Consider the following 20,771-nt stretch of genomic DNA (forward strand, 5'->3'; position numbering starts at 1 on the left):
TACGACATTTTTTTTTATTTAATCTGGTCAACTCATTTACCATGATTGTTTCCTGTAAATATGAATTCTTTCATATTTTGAAAACTACAATAATGTTTTTTAATTGTTTTAAATAATTATAGAGACAGAGATATATCAACTTTATTAAATACCGCAACTTCTTTTTAAAATAATCAATAATCACACATGATTAGTGTTCAAAGTTTAAAACATTCCTTTTCTAATATTTTAAGGTACTATATACAAGACACGTCATGTGGTACTTTGCTATCTTATACAGTAATCAACGTTTTCACATCAATGGCAAACATGTTAGTATGTCTTTTTCATATTTTTGTCAATTGCATTCCTTATGTAAAATTTTTAACTATTTCATATGCTCCATGGTTATATGACTTTCAATTGCACTAAATTAAATAAAAGTTGAAATATTTCAATACAGGTCGGTTGGTGACAACAAATTTATCATGCTCAATCAACTTCAAATTCAATTAGTATAATACTCTGTATCAAAATTTCTGTTAGTATAATATTATTAAAAGTATCAAATTCAATACAAAAATTAACCAACATATATGTTTTTACTTGAAAGAACCCGTGTTTTCACATGGACAGTTATACGTTGCCTTGTCAAAAGTTACAAGCACACATGTGCTAAAGAATTTGATTCTTGATAAATAAGGTAATCTGACTAATATAACTACAAATGTAGTGTACAATGAAATTTTCTTATTTGTAAAATATTTGTGTAATGTTTCTTTTGTAATTCTTGTAATTTTAATATAAGTTGTAGTTTATTAACAATATATGGTAATTTCGTTGTTGATTGTATATTTCTTAATGTTTAAATTGTAAAATGAGAAATTACGATTTGCCTCCCTATGCTTTATGGGCGGGAGCACTTTACATATCCCAATCCGATTTAGCGCGTTGCGTGCCACTAAAGCATAGAGAGGCAAATCATAATTTTCTATTTTAATTTTTTCATCAATTACCCGTGTAACACACGGGTCTCAAACTAGTTTTCATAATATTCTCGTACGTGGCAAGAGCGGAGATCTATTCATCAATAATAACATCAAACAATTCTCGTGTGTGTATGAATAAGAGAGAGAAAACGGTAATCGTCCATAACTCCACATAACATTCCCCCCACCCCAATACAACCTCGGCCTGGTGTTTACCCATACATTGTTCCTCACTACGCCCACAACATAGAGCGTAACGATCTTGTTATATGTCATTATTTATAAAAACAAAAATACAAAAAAATCTATAAATTTTTTAACCTTTAATCTGATTATACTATTCCTAAGTTGATTTTCAATAACAAATTTAAACCTGAAAATGATCGTTTTGTTTCTTGAAGAATGAAGGGCAAGAGAATATTGATCGAGAAAGATCTCTTGTTTTTATTATAAGATCGTGATTATATCTGTATATGTTTACTAAAGAGAATAATAAAGAAGAACAAAAAAATGTTCAATTGAAACATAATAAACTGGATCCGTATATATACACGTTCACTGTTTTCTTCAGGTGTAACCAAAGTTATTGGTCACCTATCAATACTTTCTTTTATTTATTTGAATTTAAAGTATTGAATTAACTACAGTATATTTATGATTTATGAGAAATAATATATGTTGTAGAATGATCTAAAAGGTGACAGATCACAAAAGACGAGGTTAGAGTAAGGCACGTGGCAGCAGATGATCAATTCACAACACCAAATCACAAATAACCATTTGGTGGGATGGTAAAGGCTTAGGCCTTTGGGTGAGAGGTCCAGGGTTCGATCCCTGGCAATGATGGTTTATTGTAAATAGTAGGAGACAAGCTTAAACATTCAAAAAAAAGAAAAAAAAAAACCTATTTTTGCCTTTTATTTTATTTCTTGTTGTATACTTGATTAGAAAAATGAATATAAAAATTCAGTTATTGCTGGCATCACTTGAACCTTATTTTTTTAATAAATAATTTAACATGTCTTGATATTTAAATATCTTTATTTTTGTCTCTATAGTAGGATTAATTTCACATGTATTTTTTAACACATTAAAATCTTAATCATTTTTAACACATTAAAATCTTAATCATTGCTATAGTACCATATTTACATTAGTATGACCACTCTTAACAACGCACTATGTAATTAATAAAAATGTAACAGGCTTAGCCACTTTAATGACTTTCATCTAAAAAGTTTCTTTTAACTTGATTTTTAGGATTTCAATTGCTATTAGTTGTTCATGTTGTTTACTCATTAACGTTTTAACATTAAAGAATGATAAAACAGTCTTTTTAGCTTATTTATTATATTATTCATTTATTTAGTCCGAATTGCTTTAACCCCATCCATCACCACAAGCACTACTTAATCTGGAGTCCAAATCTTTGATATTACCTGAAAGTTTGGTTCTGCCTTCCTATGAAAAACCAGAATTCGTTATCAACTTATCATATCAAATTTGTATTATTATTATTATTATTATTATTATTATTATTATTATTATTATTATTATTATGGTTTTTACTGAATCCGGAGTCCAAATCTTTGATATTACCTGAAAGTTCGGTTTTACCTTTTTGTGAAAAACCAGAATTCGTTATCAACTTATCATATCAAATTTGTATTATTATTATTATTATTATTAGGAAAATTGGATTTAAATAATCCCACCTTTAATGGGTTGGCCAATAATAATCCCACCTCCGGTATATCCAGCTGGCTGTCCCACCTTTTCAATGTTTTTTGTTTTATAAACCAGCGTTAAAAAAACTTAACGGGGTTAAGTTTTTGTTGATATGGCTGGTGAGTTGGCAGTGTCATAATCCTACATGGCTTTTCCCATTGGATAAAATGCAATTACTATATTTTATTATATTAAATCCTATTATCCAGATTTATTAACTTGGATCTGACCCAAACCCGCGACCCGATTAGCGAACCCGGATACCCAAATCACTAGCTTGCACTATAATTCTCGTCCTAAACTTAGAAATTGAATCTTGCATATCCTTATGCATACCATAACGAGCCCACCGACACCATAAACATGGAATGAGATCAATTATTGATCCGTATTACTCGTTTGAACGAACCGACGTAACCTGTTAATCAATATACTTTATATTGTTCATAATAATTCAAAACGATCATTTTCAGAAAGAACCTCACATACATTACCTACAATTACCCTATAATGAATTATATTATCATTGATGTTTTGATGCGTGTTCTTGAGCCCTTTCCACCGTCACTGCTGGGATCAAATTAATCCTCTTCCAATTATCTTTATAGGTAACTAATTATACCTTTGTGTTCGTCGTCATTCACTCTTTAACAACCCTAATTTCAATCGGCCAATCAAATAACGAACATGTCGATTGATGATCTAGGGTTCATAATACTCTATGGGTTGCGAATGTCTGGTTATATAGGTTCTGTTTCTGGATTTTTTTCAAAGGATCACTCAGATCAGTTGGCTTATGCATGTGGGTGTTGACCGCGGGGCTGGAGGCGCAAGTTCGAATCCCCTGCAGCCCGTTTTTTAGGATTAATATAGTAATTGCATTTTGGGATTAAAAGGGAAAAGCCCGTTTTTTAGGATTAATATAGTAATTGCATTTTAGGATTAAAAGAGAAAAGCCATGTAGTATTATGACACTGCCAACTCACCAGCCACATCAGCAAAAACTTAACCCCGTTAAGTTTTTTTAACGCTGGTTTATAAAATAAAAAACATTGTAAAGGTGGGACTGCCAGCGGGAAATACCGGAGGTGGGATTATTATTGGCCACACATTAAAGGTGGGATTATTTAAATCCAATTTTCCTTATTATTATTATTATTATTATTATTATTATTATTATAACGGTTTTACTGAATCCGGAGTCCAAATCTTTGATATTACCTGAAAGTTCGGTCTTGCCTTCCTATGAAAAACCAGAATTTGTTATCAACTTATCATATCAAATTTGTATTATTATTATTATTATTATTATTATTATTATTATTATTTTTATAATAACGGTTTTTACTGAATCCGGAGTCCAAATCTTTGATATTACCTAAAAAATCGGTTCTACCTTCCTATGAAAAACCAGAATTCGTTATCAACTTATCATATCAAATTTGTATTATTATTATTATTGTTGTTATTATTATTATTATTATAATAACATAATAACGGTTTTTACTGAATCCGAAGTCCAAATCTTTGATATTACCTGAAAGTTCGGTTCTACCTTTCTATTCCTATGAAAACCATAATTCGTTATCAACCTATCATATCAAATTTGTACTATTATTATTATTATTATTATTATTATTATTAAAAAAAAGAGTAAATTATTTTAAAGTACCTTACGAAACTATATCCAATTTTGTCGGGTGCATATATAAAAAATATAAGCTAAATATTATGTTGATATAAACACACACCCAATTCAATTCCAACTTTGTAAAATTAGGTTTATATATATTCATAATAATAATATTCTCGTATACGTGGTGAGATCTATTCGTTCAATAATAACAGCAGCAAGCATTCAATTCTCTATATTGGTACATATTTATTTATATATTCATTCTCTTTATGTTCTGTTCTGTTATGTTATTATTAGCTTCTTTTTAATATTATAAGGTTCAATTCATCGTAAATCTTGTAAGCTGGTTGATGTTTTGCATGAGTTAGTAATTGAATTGAATTTTAACTTATGGTTTTTATGTTACATGATTAAGATCTTCATCTGGGGTTTGTGTTATTATTATTTTTTTTTTGTAATTTTATATTAATAAATTTGATTTCTTTTTTATTGATGTTTTGTGTGATTTTGGAAGTGGGTATTGTTTGATTTACTGTTTTGGTTTGATTATCATCTGGGTTTGTGTAAATTTTCTTGTTATTATTATTATTATTATTATTATTAATAATAATTTGATTTCTTCATGTTTTGTATAATTCTGTAAGTGGGTTTTGTTTGATTTACTGTTTGGTTTGCTACTTTGATGTGCAGTTTAAGATTAATAAAATTGATTCTCATCTGGTTTTGTATAAGTTTTCTTGTTTTTAAATTTATATAATTTTTTATATTTTTATTTTTTGCAATTCAATATTAATAATTTGATTTTCTTGAGGTTTTGCATGTTTCTGTTAGTGGGTATTTTTTGATTTACTGTTTTGGTTTGCTAATTAGATGTGCAATCTAAGATCAATAATATTTGTTCTCATCTAAGTTTTTTTTTTTTAATTTTTCTTAATTTCTTAATATTATTTGCAATTTCATGGCTTTTTTGTTCAAAAATGTTTAATTTATTAATTTCTATTTAGGGATATAAAGGGTGCTGAATTGTTTCAAAATCTGAAATTATGGGTTGATCTTGATTTTTTCAAGATTTTGACTTTTGGGTTTGACTGACTTGAATTTTGACTGCAGGGTCAAAGATTTGAGGAGAATTCCGAAACTTGGATACCGGCAAGCTAACCGGGCTATAGAAAGTTTGATTAGTCTGCAAATCTTGTTCTGTTCCTGCTGAACTTGACTGGGAAATTAACAGAATTGTTGAGGTTTGACTTTTTGACTAAGGTCAAAGGCAGAGGTTATTATCCGAGATTCTGATGGATACACAAGGGGGAGGAGAATCACTGCTGGGTTCTATCAAGATTGCGGTTTTACCGATCGCCAAAGTTTTTACCATGTGCTTTTTAGGGTTTTTGATGGCTTCTAAGTATATAAACATTTTGCCTGCAAGTGGAAGGAAGCTTTTGAATGGGGTATGTTATTCAATCCTTTTTTTAAAAAAAAATAATATATTTTTTTTATATACCTTACGGGTTGATATGTTATAAAACTAGGGATGTAAACTAGCCGAGCTGAGTCAGTCGTGCGCTACTCAAGTTCGGCTCGTTAAAAGCTCGAATCAAACAACACTTATATGAGCTTATTTAATTATCGAGCACAAACCTGAGCTTCAAGTATCGAGCTTGGCTAGGCTCGTGAGCTTAAACGAGCCTTTTATTTATAAAGATACAATTAACTTTTATTCATTATAATAAATATATAGCTAAGTAATAAATTTTATTATTATAGTAAAAATAACTAATTAATATACGTTATGTTATATATAAAATTTACTTTATGTAATTAAAATAATAGACTGATCCTGAGCCAAGCTTAAAACTTGAAAAATTAATAACGAGCTCGAGCCTTAGATGTAGCTTAAAACCAGCCGAGCTCGTTTACACTCTTAACCAAAATCTTAATAAATTTTAAACTATCCCGAGCCAAGCATAAACTTGGAAAATTACTAATGAGCTGAGCTCGAGCTTTAGACTGAGCTTGAAACGAGCTCGTCGGGCTTAGCTCGTTTATATCCTCAACCAGAATCTGTTTCACTATGTCCAAACGCTAGAAACTAAATATTTGTGATTTAAAAATATAGTAATGAAAACATATATAAAGATTAGAGGGCGCTTGGGAACTAATAATCTCGGGTCATACTTTGTATCTTTGGCACATATAACACTAATTCATGGCATAATTATTTATTTTTTTATTTATATATTTATTTATTTTAATGCAGTTGGTGTTTTCACTTTTACTACCATGCTTGATATTCTCTCAACTTGGACAAGCCATCACTTTCGAAAAAATGGTCGAATGGTAAGATTCGTGTTTTTTTTTACTTATACTAATGTTAGATTATAAATTTCAGATATATTAATTACAAAGTTAATATTTCTTTTACAGGTGGTTCATCCCTTTTAACGTAGTGCTTGCTACCATATCGGGCTCTTTAATAGGGTTAATCGTTGCGTTGATTGTTCGTCCACCATACCCGTTTTTTAAATTTACCATCATCCACATCGGCATAGGTAAATATTGCTATTTATTATTTTTTTTAATAATAAGAATGATTAAATAAGTTATTTACCTTGAACGGGTTTTTTTGGCAGGGAATATTGGAAATGTGTCACTCGTACTAATTGCAGCTTTATGTCGCGATAAATCAAACCCGTTTGGTGATTCTGCTAAATGTACTCAAGATGGAAATGCATACATCTCATTTGGGCAATGGGTAAGTTATATTTGTTTTTGAATTTATCATTAATATATATATATATATAGGAACACGTTCAAGAGGGAACTCAAAAAAAGTGGGGAACTCTTCATTTTACATGAAAAAAATAGTAAAAAAAATCATTTTTCATGTAAAAAACACATTTTTACATAATCTTTTTAGAGCACTTTACATATAAACACATGTAGAAGCGGTTTCCAAAAAAAAAAAAATTAATTTTCAGTTAATAAACGGTAATTTTTTTATTGGAATGTCTTCTACATGTATTTATAAACAGAAAGTCCAAAAAAGTTTGTTAAAACTAATTTTTTACATGTGAAATCGAGCTTTATATTATTTTTTTACATGTAAAATGAAGAGTTCCCAGTTCCTCACTTTTTTTGAGTTCCCTCTTATTATTTTCTAACGCTTGGTGCGTACTATAAAAAGCTTATGTCATACAACTTTTTTTTTTGTTATTGTAGCTTTGATATGAGTGAGATTATACTGGATACATTTGTTTATTCTTAATATTTTTGTCTTTATTCAGGTCGGTGCGATTGTTCTTTACACGTATGTATTCCAAATGCTTGCACCTCCTCCCGGAGGCTCTTTTGACATTATTGACCAAGATAAACTCCCGGTGAAAACCCCTCCAAAAGTTAACGGGCCGCCTGAAGAAGTGCCTTTGCTTACTCACGAGCCGGAACCGACAAATGAAGATTTACCGAAAGAGGGAAAGGTGAGAACTAATAATTTCTTTTGGTGGATGTTAATAAGTTAACAACTTAATAGTCCTTTATTATCTTAATAATAAATATCTTGTTTCGTTTTCTTTTTTGTATGTAGATAAAGCGATTCTTGAAGTATTGGTACGAGAAGTTGAAGCTAAAGCAAATAGTCCAACCTCCTATCATTGCATCTGTAAGTACTTTTTTTTATTATTTATGTTATTAATTATGCTTTGTTGCAGATATTGGCTATTTTCATCGGATGCATACCATTTCTGAAGAAGTTAATATTCACGCCTGATGCTCCGCTCTACTTCTTCACCGATAGCTGCTTGATTCTTGGGTATGAAAGATTTCCTTTAATGTTTTTTCTTACCTTTTTTTTGCTTGTTAACTAGAAGTTTAATGATCCTATATTATAATATTATTGTATCACATATGAATATATATATATTTTTTTGTTTCAGAGATGCTATGATTCCTTGCATTTTGTTGGCATTAGGTGGCAACCTTACAGATGGTAAGTTTACTCATTGTTCATTTTTAAATAATAATAATAATAATAATAATAATAATAATAATAATAATAATATAATTATATTAATGTTGACTTTGGATAAAACGCAGGACCGGGGAGTTCAAAACTCGGACTAAAAACAACTGCTGCGATTATTTTCGGGCGATTAGTTTTGGTTCCGCCAGCTGGATTGGGCATAGTGACATTAGCCGACAAACTTGGGTTTCTTCCACCTGATGATAAAATGTTCAGATTCATTCTTCTTTTACAACATTCAATGCCCACGTCTGTATTATCAGGTACTCACCAAAATCTTGATTGATTTTCTTGAATTTGACCAAAAAAACTCAAACTTGTTTTCATGTGTATATTGTGCATTCAATGCGGCATTCATAAAAAATGGTCAAACTTGATTCTTACGCGTATATACATGTATTCACAACGTCTATAATATCCTTGTCGTTAGATACCCACCGTAAATCTTGAGTCTTTTATTAGCATTGACAAAAAAAAAATAATAAAATAAAAAAATCGAACCCATTCATATGTACAATCAATGCAATATATGTATTATCAGATACCCACAAACAATCTTGATGAATTTTGTACACGTTGAACATAAAAAGTCAAACTTGATTCTCATGTATATATTACATGTATATGCAATAATAATAAAATAAAAAAATCGAACCCGTTTGTATGTGCGTATACATGTACAATCAATGCAATATATGCATTATCAGATACCCACAAAAAATCTTGATGAATTTTGTACACGTTGACCAAAAAAAGTCAAACTTGATTCTGACGTGTATATTACATGTATATGCAGGAGCTGTTGCTAGTTTAAGAGGGTGTGGAAGAGAGGCTGCAGCCATTTTGTTTTGGGTTCATATCTTTGCGATCATATCGATGGCGGGTTGGATAGTTTTGTATCTAAACATTCTCTTTTAGATTCGGTTATTAAAATTGGGAGAAGCGAGCGAAAGCAGCAGCAGGCTGTTTGGAGTCGTTTCAAGAATCAAAACATGCAAAATGACAGGTCTTCTTATATGCAATGAGAGAAAGAGAGATGATTGAATGAAGACTATTTATATAGCTTCTATTAATTGGTTAATACTTGTTACATGGCTTTGGATGTTACACTATCATTATTATTATTATTATTGTTCTAATGTTCTTTGGTATGAAGTGTTTGATTAGAAAGCCATATTTAATAAATTATTTTCAAGTAAAATGTCCCACAATTCATTGGAGATTTGATTAAGATAGATTGCGTTTTTCTAGTGACTTCGTATTTAAATGTTGAAATGTAATGTTTTGGCAGTTTTGTTATGGCATGATGTAATCAAATGACTCAAGAACACAATATTAACACCAAAAGCTTCAGGAACCTTCAAAGGTTTTTCAATATAACTTAAAAGTTTTAACATTATTAATAAAACTCAAAACTAACTAAACAACAAATCCTATATTCCATTATATAGTTGAGAATCATAAATAGTAACTAAATCCTATAAAATAGGTAACTTAAATTTAAATAAAAGATAAAAGTTTTTTGTTATCTTTTGGTATCACGCATATATATTCGCCTTTTAAGAAATATATTTCAACGATTTAGGATTATTCCTTTTCTTCTCATTCCTTTTGTTCTCGTAATAATATTTGGTTGTATATCAAGGTTTATTCTTTTTGTTCTCATAATAATCTTTGGTTGTATATCAGACAGTGACAAAAAGACGCATTAGAAATAAAGCTACCGAATGATACATAACTCATAACTTTTTAACATTTTCGAACTATTAGCAATATATTCGGACTATAAGAGTATACACGAGTAAAAATAAATACGCGACTATAAACAAGGATATGTTACTTCATATATGTTCAATCTTATCAACCATTCATTCATCTAAGGTTGCATCAAAATAACCACAAAACCAAAAACAACAAACAAACAAAAACAAAAACCAACAAACCAAATCCACAAAACTCATTAATATTATTATTCCTATTAAGACTCATACAAGCATACTAAAAAAGACCCCATAATCTCCTACTACTTCTATCCACCCTTGAACCATGACTCTTTATAGCACCAGGGTTACCCAACCACAATGCCAGACCAATCCCCACCAAACTCACCACCGGTGCTGCCACAAGCCACCACCGTCTTCCGCCCGCTCCACCAAACTCGTTCGTCATGATTTCTTCACCACCGTCCCCTTCAAATGACGTATTATTATTATTATTATTATTCAGCACAGGCTGAATTTCTTGAACCGCGGGCCCACGGTTCTCGCTTTCTTTCATATTCTCATAGTCCACGTCATCAGTCGGAAACTCAAACCGACACAACGGGCAAGTATTATGTGAACTCAACCACGGTTTAATACACGGAGAGTGGTAAAAATGAGAACAAGGAAGCCGGTTAACCACAGTCCCATCCGTCAACGCGTCTTTACAAATGGCGCACACCAAACCGTTATGGTCCGCATCATTAATCACAACACGGTCAAGATTATTCACAAACAACTGAGCCGCGGGTGGCGCGCCACGCCTCGAACCATCCACCTCGGCTAACCGTTCTAAAAGCTCCTCAAAGCTTCTCGCATCAAGATAATCTCCCGAGTTTCCCACGTAACGGAACGTTTCTTGATCGTTATCTATGTTTCCAAACGGGTCGATTCTTCTTTCACTTATTGTTACGCGAATCCCGCCTTCGGTTTCACTAGTCATCGATCGTTCCAGATGAACCCTAGCTATCAAAGATCCAAGAGTATTTTCACCATTTTCACCGTTTTCACCGTTTTCGTCATCCTCAATTTCCCATTCGTCATCTGAGATCCACTGGTTCAGACCCGCGTGCATCGGGTCAATATCCGTATCCGAATCACCAACAAGAAAACCATGAACATCAACAGAAACTTCTGAACCATCATCATCATCATCATAAGCTCCATAAGAAACAGTATCACCATCTCCAATAACCGAATCATAACCGTCACTGTCAGTGTCGGAAGCGGCCCGCCTATATCTTCTTGACCCGCTCGGGGTGGTGCGGGCGCTTGTGTCGGAAACAGGAGCAGGGTTTTGTCTAGCGAGGTTAATCATTGTAGAAAATTGGCGGGAAAACATGTCTTCGATTGATTCGGAACTATTGTTGTTGTGTCGGGTTCGTGTTATTCTAGGGTTAATACGGGGAATGTGTGGTGATTGGGTGCTGTTTTCCTCTAGTAACAAAAACTTACAGTCCCCGCATATGGTTATTGAATCAAGATCAATACTGTCGTTTTCGGATGAAACTGTTCTACGGCATAAAGCACATGTCTGTAACGCATCATCCATGTCTGCAAACTAGAACCGGAAGGATAATTAATTAATTATAAATAAGCAGTTGAAGAATCACTACAGATAGGCCTGTAAACGAACCAAGCGTTCAGTACTTCAGTGAGCTGTTCGTTAACCGTTCGGCGGGAAGTTCATTTATGTTCATTTATTTAATAAACGAGCGAACATGAATGCATGCTTTGCTCATTCATTTATATCCGTGAACATTCGTTTATGTTTGTTTTAACTATTAATAGAAAATCATTAAATATTACTTTACTTAAATCACTAATGAAAAATAAACACCAATCAATGCCCTATCGTATTAGTACGTCTCTGTGATTTTTCCAGCCCCTTTGCATTTTATTTACGCTCATTCATTTAAGTTTAATATTTGTTTGTTTGTGTTCATTTACGTTTGTTCATATATGTTTGTTTAATTATGTTCATTTATGTCTGTGAACTTTTCAATTCGATTTTTTAAAAACAAACGTAAACGAGCAAAAACATGTTTATATATATAAACAGATGAACCCACACAAATATCTGCTAGCTCACTGTTCGCGTCCGTTTAAACTTAAATGAACAAACACAAACATGCCCTTATTAGTGTTTGCTCTGTTCGTTTACCGTTGTACATATATGTTCGTTAAATTATGTTCATGAATTGTTTGTTTAGAATTTTTAACAAACAAACATAAGCAAACACCAACATGTTCATTTTAAACGAACAAACACGAACACAAGTATAAAACAACTAATTGTTCGCATCCGTTTAAACTTAAACGAACAAACACGAACATCCCTCATTCGTGATCATTCAGGTTTCCTTTACAATCACTACGAAAAAAAAAAGAAATCCCAATCAAAGCCCTATCGTATCTGCACGTCTCTATGATTTTTCCCACCCCTTTATACTTAATTTACCTTCGTTCATTTAAGTCTAATATTTATTTCCGTTTACACAAACATCTTCATTTTTATAAACAAACTAACACGAACACAAATATTTGTTCATTTCGAACAAACACGAACATGCCCTAATTAGTGTTTGTTTTGTTCGTTTATGTTTGTCTACCGTTCATATGTGGAAGGTTCATGTACATTTTAATCTTAACATGAGAACGTAGGAAATAATACTAATTTATAAAAAAAATGAGAACGTAAGAAACAATACCAACTACAATACCAATCTCCATAAACAATGATTTATAATAACAAAGAAAAAAACCTAAACAAATCAAAATCAAGAACCAAATAATAACAACGAATACCAGCAAATACTTATAACAGCAAAAGGAAAAAGTTTATATTAACAACAATATATATATATATATATAATATTTTTATTAAAAAAATATAAAAATCAGCAAATACTTATAACGTCCCGTAATCGAATATTAGCAGATACGAACAAAAATAACAGCAAATACCTGTAAAAATAAACCTAGTGATAACAGTAAATTGGTTTAAATTGGTTTTAACTGTTTTCATGTTATGAATAAAATGTATATGATCCTGTTTACCGTTCATACATCTTCGTTCATGTTTGTTTAATTATTTTCATTTTATCTTCATAAACTCTACGTTTAGATTTTTAACAAACGAACATAAACATGAACACAAATATCTGCTCAACTAACTGTTCGTGCCGGTTTAAAGTTAAATGAACAAACACGAACATGCAAACTTCACTAACCTGATTTCAACCCGTCAAACAAAATTAGGGCTCCAAATCCAAATCCAAATACCCAAATTACAAACCCTAACCTAAAAGTCAATTCCTCAAAACCCGATCGTCAATTTGGTCTGCTGATTCCAAATCAACACACAAATCAATCAATAATCAGTAAACTATTAACAAAGATTCAATCTTTAACAACAATTTAACACCAATTAGATCGAATTGGGTGTATATATACCTTGAGGCGAAATTGATCAAAAAGCAGCGAAATTAGATGAAAAAGAAGGATTATAATTGTGTTGAGTTGGAGATAAAGAGAGTATGGAGTGTGAATTGGGTGCTAATTGGAGTTAGGTAGGTGAGAAATTGGGGGTTTTGTTTGAGCCCTAATTTGTAAGTATTATTATCAATTTGGGGATTCTTCTAAGTGTGATGAAATGAAAAAGAAAGATGGGGTAGACATTTTAGATAAGATAATAGCTTTTCCTTTTTACTTTATTATTATTATTATTATTATTATATTGCGGCTAAATTTATCACATCGGGATATGATCGTCTATTGATCTGGAAAGAAACTCTCTTCTAAGGTTAGCGCCGTGTACATTAGCTCGAATGCACGACACTACGGTGAGATAAAATATGTTCAGTTCAAGGATCCAACTAGTGAAAGTCACCTACTCACATAGTCTCTTATCATCATCTTGGTGCATTTGAAATGGTAGGAACTTGGGTCAGCAGGGGCGTAGGCAGCTTTACGGGGACCGGTTCGGCTGAACCCGTACAAAGTTTTGTTTTAGTGTGATATGTCAGTGTATTTTGACATCGAACCCGTAGAAATTTCAACATCATCGAACCTGTAGAAAAACTATTCTAAGTAATAAACAATCGGTCGTACGTGTCTCGAAACACCAAGTTTCCCATTACAATTCCACCATCTGCTCATTGAAATTATTATTATTATTATTATTATTATTATAAATGTTATTATTATTACAGCTAACTATTATTATACACTATGAGAATTAGACCCTATTATCACCTTACAACTTTTAACAAAGTATGTAGATCACACATAATAACGGCTAGTAACAATACATATAAATCACATATAGTAATGAGGGTACGGTGTGTGAAAGCGCAATGGGTGACGTGTGTGGCATCGCTGTATCGGTGGAAACACCGCCCCACATACGTGGAACGCTTAAAAGAAGTCTATTCTAGATGTGCATGTTGAGCATTATAACACATTTGGCATGTATGCGTTAATGATTTGTAGTGTATAAATCAGCTAATCAAGAAAACTTATGATACAGGGGAGAGAAAATTGGTATTTAATTAAAAGATTATTTGGGGATGAAATTAGAGGAGATAGAAAAACTAATGTGTTACATCAAAATTGAATAAATCAGTTTATTATGAAATCTTTAAAAACAGTATTTAAAAGTTTAATAAACTTGAAATTATTGAAATGTAAAAATGTTAAGGTAATAAGAATATCAAAATTTAACTTTCAACCACTTAAGGTGATTTCCATCATATAATACCTTATGTGTTACAAAAAAGACTACTACATGATTATCAAACTAGATATACGACACATATTGCGATGACCAAAAAAATTATTTGAAATCTGTGTTATTGTTATCCATTGTAAAAACTTTGATTTTATAGAGAAACTTTGTAGAATAGCAACTATGTTTCAAGATTACTATTGTACGAATTTTCGCTTATATAAAAAACATAATACATTACTCAAGTTTTAATTATTATAAAACTTGCTTCTTATTAATGTCACTTTTTACATGTAGTTCTTACTCCACATCATACTTGAATACTTTAGTTTTAATAAATATGAAAATTTTCATTTGAAAACTTTAGTTTTAATAAATATGAAAATTTTCATGTCAATTGAAGAACATTGTAACTTGTTTAGTCACCACAGTTAAAAAGTATAGAATTAAGTTACAAAATTTGTTAAACAAGAAGGATACACTTTACAAAATTAACAAAGTTGAAGTACCTATCAAAGATATTAAGAATTTAAATAACCATAGATATAAATACACACTACATACAACTAGGATGAGATTAATGATTTAATGCTCTCTTACTTTATAAGTGTTCATATTTCCCCCTTTTGCTCTATCACTTTGTTTAATCTTCTTGATTGGTAACTTTTTAAAACTAGAAATACAATGATTCTTGGATTTGTAAATTAACAAAGAACTTGTTAGTGTATTATACACTTCTCCTAGTTTTCTACTTAAAGATGGTTTGTACTTAACACGTTTATATACACAAGACGACAAATTAAACCAATTTTAATTAGAAACTGCGCAAAACGGCGTAAACACTAGTATCTTTTACTTATATGCAACACATAATTCTATTATGTAACTGCATAATGAATATACAACTTGGAACATATAAATAAATTATACAAATATGGTAATAAAATCTTCTTGTCATAGTAATCCATTTTCTTAAAAAGGTTAATACAAAGCAAGTATAGAAAACAAATAAATAAAAGATTATAACCAAATTTGCTTCATAAACAATCATGTCTAATTAATTACAAATTTACAACAACTCATTATAGTAATCCTTAACCCTTTATTTAATCTGCTAATATTTGTTCTTGCATTATACAACATTTTTCTCTTGTACTAATCTCATTCATATTTGTGAATTATGACCACCAACTGTAATGAATGCCCAAGTGAGTGTTACTAACATAGTAACATTTACTATTGATTTCAAATGTCCATGCATTCACATTATTGTTTATGGTGACACTGCAAGAAAGTGTTGCAAATTGAAGAAAACAACAAGAAAAGAAAGAAAAAAGGACCCGGGGTATCGCGTGGTGAACCATCAGGCACCAGGAAGGCTCAGCAGCAGCAAAGCCGGTTCAAGTCGCTAAGGGAAGACGAGCTGAGGGGCCCGCCGACAAGTACTAGGGCTAGCCTCAAGAGAAGGCATTATGAACCTTCTTCATCAACCAAGGTTCAAGTATATTATTATAGTTTGTGTCACATTTTAATAAAATTTGTTTTGATTTTTATTTTTTTGGGCAAGATTTTTTGGTTATGATTTATGAACATTAAAAATAAATAAAAAAAATCCTGTTTTGATGTCTAGGTGGAAAAGAAACTAAATCAAGAAGATCAACCGATAAAGGGTGGTAAGTTGGTTATGAACATATTATATAACATTCTAGGCAAATCCCACATGGGTCGTGGATCGAAAAGATGTTGGATAGAGATAGACAAAACCAGTTGTGATCTAAAACCGGTTTGAAAATCAATCTGAACCGGTAATTTCCAAAACATAATATATAAAAAAAAGATAATTGTTTTTCAATTGTTTTTAATCTTTTAAATAAATTTACTTTTAAATTATTAAAATGTTTTTTTAATTTGATTGATAAGACCAATTTGCCCGCCCTCAGGTACTATGCACATGACCATATTTAACGAGGAAAATTAACTGATTTGTAAATCTGTCAATAAATAAATAACTGGTTTTTTCAAACCGGTTTCATATGATCAGCTTCCAATCTGATCACAACCGGTTCCTATTGGTTCATATTATATCCACTCAATACCAGTTTGGGGTTTAATCCGCTTTTGACTTTGTTAATGCGAACCGTTATAAAACCAGCCAGGTTTAAAAAAATAAATAAAAATCTGATTTGTGCACCTCTAATGCCGGGTTCATAAAAAAATCCCGCATCAAATATTACTAACGCGTTTGAACATATAAATGGTTTTATTTATTGTTTATGTTTTTCATAATAAAAAACACGAAATAGAGACCGAGGCAATCATGGAAGAACCGTTGAGTGCACCATCCATCACTCAACCATTGCCTGATAAACAAACACTAGAGCTCGTTATCGACACGCTGCAAAGGTTAGTTAGTCCCATTTCAAGTATCTAATATTAACTTGTTAAAAACTTGCATTATTATTTATGTCATAATGTAGGAAGGATATATATGAAATATTTGCTGAGCCAGTTGACCCTGAAGAGGTTTGTGTTTTTTCTTTCATGGTTTTATACTTTTATAAATTTTTAACATTATCGGGTCGAATTTATTCGCGTGTTTAAGGTTGAGGATTACTATGAAATCATTGAGGAGCCAATGGATTTTGGAACCATGAGAGCCAAACTTCATGAAGGGTTGTATACCTCCCTTGAACAATTTGAGGTACATTTTCGAATTAATAACTTTTATATACTAGAGATGGTAAAACGAATGGGTCGGATAACGCCTTAACGGGCTCATAGCCTACTTGTTTTTCTTTATCCAGTTGGGGTCCTTTTAGCCCATTTGTTACATTGGGCCCATGTCTAGCCCACTTGTTTTTATCTAGTTGGTCCAGACATGAGTAGGATTGTGAATTTCTGACACGACCCAAAAACACGACAAGTTTCTAACACGGAGTTTTTAGATTTGGCACAAACGGGTCAGGTTCGGGTCGACCCATTTAACTAAACTTCTTTTTATTTTATTTTTTCAAAATGTAATTATGCAATATTTTAAATTGGTTCAGTTTTTTATGCTAAAGAGTGTTTTATGCTAAAATATAAAACTAAAAAGTAAATTGACAAAAGATTTTTTTAACTAAAATGTGATTATTTTATATAAATTTGTATTAAACATTGCAAAAATGTAAATTTAAAGGTTTTAAAATGTGAAAACAATGAAAATATAGAAACAAATAAATATAATAAAATAAAAAACTTTCGGGTCAAACAGGTCGTGTTCGGGTCAATCCGTGAATATGGGAGTCGTGTTGGTGTTCACGAGTCTTACACAATTTCTTGTCGGGCTGGACCCGTTTAACCCTATATATGTGTCTGCCAGTTCTTGGATCATCTACATATTAATAATTCTTTTATGGTTCAATGAGCTAACTCAAAAACTATCATGCAGCATGATGTATACTTAATATCCGGGAACGCGATGCATTTCAACTCTTCGGGTACTATTTTCTTCAGACAGGTATGAAACTATGAATGCATTAATAAACAAGAAATCTAAATGCATATATTTTTTTTAAAGTTATAACTATCAAAACTCTTATTTTTAATAGGCACATGGAATACATAAACTAGCCAAGAGAGTCTTTCATGTCCTGAGAACAAGTCCAGAAAACTTCGAGTCAGAATTCTCGGGAGGTAGGCGAAAATCTGGCAGGAAATCGCAGGATGAAACTAACGAGTTTGATGACAAATTGTTATTAAAAACTTCTGAAAAGTCGAGTGCTGCGACCGTGGATGCATACTTAAAGAACACCAGTTCTTTTATTCACAGAAGCTTCCTAGAATATCCAAGAATTGCTAGTAAAGCTACTCAAATAACTTAAATTACAGCAAAAGTTTTGTTTTTTTGGTCAACTTTGACTTTTGAGGTCAACAATACTAATATCAACTTCAAAATAAACCTAACCTCTTTTGGTAAAAACAAAAGTTTGACAAGATTTTAAAACTTATTAAGATACAAGAATATGAGTTTGGTAATGTACATATTTTATACCAAATTTTGATTATTAACTTATAAAGTTGACCTTAAAAGTCAAAAGTGTATTTCATTTGTAGTGGAGTGACTTTGTAGGGGTGTAAATGAACCGAGCACCTTGTGAGCTACTTGAGATAAGCTCGTTAAAAGCTCGATTTGAACTAAGCTTGAACGACAAGGCCGGCCGTTGGGTAGGCTGAGCCGGGAGGTTGGCCGAGGCACGTAATTTTTGGGGGCCAAAATTATATATATATATATATATATATATATATATATATATTTATAAAATAGATTGGATCTTAATAATCTTAAATATATTGGGCCCAAAACCTTTTTTTATCTACAATCCATTTAAGCTATTAGGCCCAAGCTATATTTTAAAACTAAAAAAATTAACGTCAGTCGTCGTTTAATATTTCGATGTTCGTTAGGGAGGCCTTTTTATTTCGGCTCGGTCGGGGTATTTAAATTCTCGGAGACAGCCCTGTTGAACAAGCGCACGCCTAAAAATAAAATAAACTCGTTTAATAAACGAGCATGAGCCTAAATATAAACTCGTTTAACAAGCGAGCCTGAGCCGGAACTTCACTTATAAAGCTCGCGAAGGCAATATTGATTTAATGTATATTTACATTATACGAATAACTAGAATTATAAGAAAATAAATACATATATTAATATAATTATTAACATATATAAAACAAAAATAATACTCATGAGCCGAGCTCAAGCTTTAATGTTATACAAGAACCAGTGGAGATACTAAAAGATGCGAATCCGTTGAAGTGGACCGACGATCCACTTACAAACCCGACTTGAACCTCAACAACGAGATCCGGTCAAAATCATTAATCCAAGTAAGTCAACATTTTGACTTTCATTTTCCATTCACATTCCATAACTTAAGTAACTTCACATTGCTTTTGGATATTTGTAGTTTGACCAACAAGAACTTGCTTACAGTCAAAGCCTAATGCCGTTTGCCAAAGGTTTAGGTCCGACCGCTCAAATGGTCGCTAATCGTAAGCTCGAGAACTTAAGGACACAACCTCAAATTCCAACCGGTCAATTGTGGTTTAATTCTTCTCGTTCTGGTACGCGTGTAAATGAACTGAACGAACATGAACATATAAGCCAACAACTTTTCTTGTTCATGTTCATTTATTAAGAAAATGGGCGTGTTCTTGTTTGTTCGCATAATACCTAAACGAACAGTTCACGAACGTAAAAAAAAACATAAACAAACGTAACTGAACAAACATAAACGGACACACACTCTAGTGGATGATTAATTCTTCTCGTTCTGGTAGGCATGGAAAAGAACTGAACGAATAAGAACATATAATCCAACAGAAAAATATTTGTTCGTGTTAATTTATTAAGAAAATGGGCATGTTCTTGTTTTTTCGCTTGATACCTAAACAAATAAAAAAACATATAAAAAAATACACATAAACAAACGTAACTGAACAAAAATAAAAGAACACAAACTCTGGTGGATGATCACGATGATTTATTTATTTATTTTTTCAATAAGAAATATCAAAGTGCATATAAAATTATAAACTAAAAGGAACAATTTAAACTACTTATGTATTTATTAAAAAGCTTGATCAAGCCGAGCTTAATCGAGCCGGGCCCAAGCTTGAGCTTAAAAGTAAGCTCGTTTAATAAACGAGTCCGAGCCCGAGCTTCACTTATCGAGCTCGAGCCGGCTCGCGTGCCTAAACGACCTTGTTAGTAATATAATTTTTTACATATAATTATAATAGAAAAATATATATATATATATAAATATAATTATAATTAAATAATAAATAAAAAATAATTGATAAATAATAAAGAGCCGAGCCCGAGCCGAGATCGAAACAAGCTGAGCCGAGCTCAAACTTTGTGTATGTTAAATGAGCCGAGCTC

At 31.6% G+C, this 20,771-nt stretch overlaps 3 protein-coding genes across 6 annotated transcripts; 2 read left to right on the plus strand and 1 right to left on the minus strand.

Annotated features, from left to right (window-relative positions):
- The first annotated feature begins 4,451 nt into the window (after positions 1–4,451).
- LOC143611538 (protein PIN-LIKES 6-like) lies at positions 4,452–9,468 on the plus strand. Its single transcript, XM_077085739.1, has 11 exons — positions 4,452–4,570; positions 5,443–5,780; positions 6,590–6,669; positions 6,757–6,881; positions 6,963–7,084; positions 7,617–7,808; positions 7,916–7,990; positions 8,040–8,140; positions 8,265–8,317; positions 8,425–8,613; positions 9,147–9,468. The coding sequence occupies exons 2-11, from the start codon at positions 5,625–5,627 to the stop codon at positions 9,266–9,268; spliced, it is 1,215 nt and encodes a 404-aa protein (XP_076941854.1). The 5' UTR covers positions 4,452–4,570; positions 5,443–5,624; the 3' UTR covers positions 9,269–9,468.
- Positions 9,469–10,130: 662 nt separating this feature from the next.
- On the minus strand, positions 10,131–13,746 carry LOC143611536 (uncharacterized). 4 transcript variants are annotated; one of them, XM_077085734.1, is made up of 3 exons: positions 13,567–13,746; positions 13,344–13,453; positions 10,131–11,664 (listed from the first exon to the last, which is right to left on the minus strand). In XM_077085734.1, the coding sequence occupies exon 3, from the start codon at positions 11,660–11,662 to the stop codon at positions 10,349–10,351; it is 1,314 nt and encodes a 437-aa protein (XP_076941849.1). In that variant the 5' UTR covers positions 11,663–11,664; positions 13,344–13,453; positions 13,567–13,746; the 3' UTR covers positions 10,131–10,348. The 4 variants fall into 4 exon arrangements, with proteins under 4 accessions (XP_076941849.1, XP_076941848.1, XP_076941850.1 ...); XM_077085733.1 differs by having other exon boundaries at positions 10,131–11,671; XM_077085735.1 differs by having other exon boundaries at positions 10,131–11,671; positions 13,344–13,456.
- Positions 13,747–17,156: 3,410 nt separating this feature from the next.
- Positions 17,157–18,702, plus strand: LOC143611549 (uncharacterized). The gene is made up of 5 exons (XM_077085749.1): positions 17,157–17,242; positions 17,317–17,362; positions 17,442–17,540; positions 18,270–18,338; positions 18,430–18,702. The coding sequence occupies exons 1-5, from the start codon at positions 17,157–17,159 to the stop codon at positions 18,700–18,702; spliced, it is 573 nt and encodes a 190-aa protein (XP_076941864.1).
- The last annotated feature ends 2,069 nt before the right edge of the window (positions 18,703–20,771 follow it).

Source organism: Bidens hawaiensis, unplaced genomic scaffold, assembly GCF_021521415.1.
Source record: "Bidens hawaiensis isolate Kalapana, Puna unplaced genomic scaffold, B.hawaiensis_p1.1 tig00031487_1, whole genome shotgun sequence".
NCBI classification, from domain to species: domain Eukaryota; kingdom Viridiplantae; phylum Streptophyta; class Magnoliopsida; order Asterales; family Asteraceae; genus Bidens; species Bidens hawaiensis.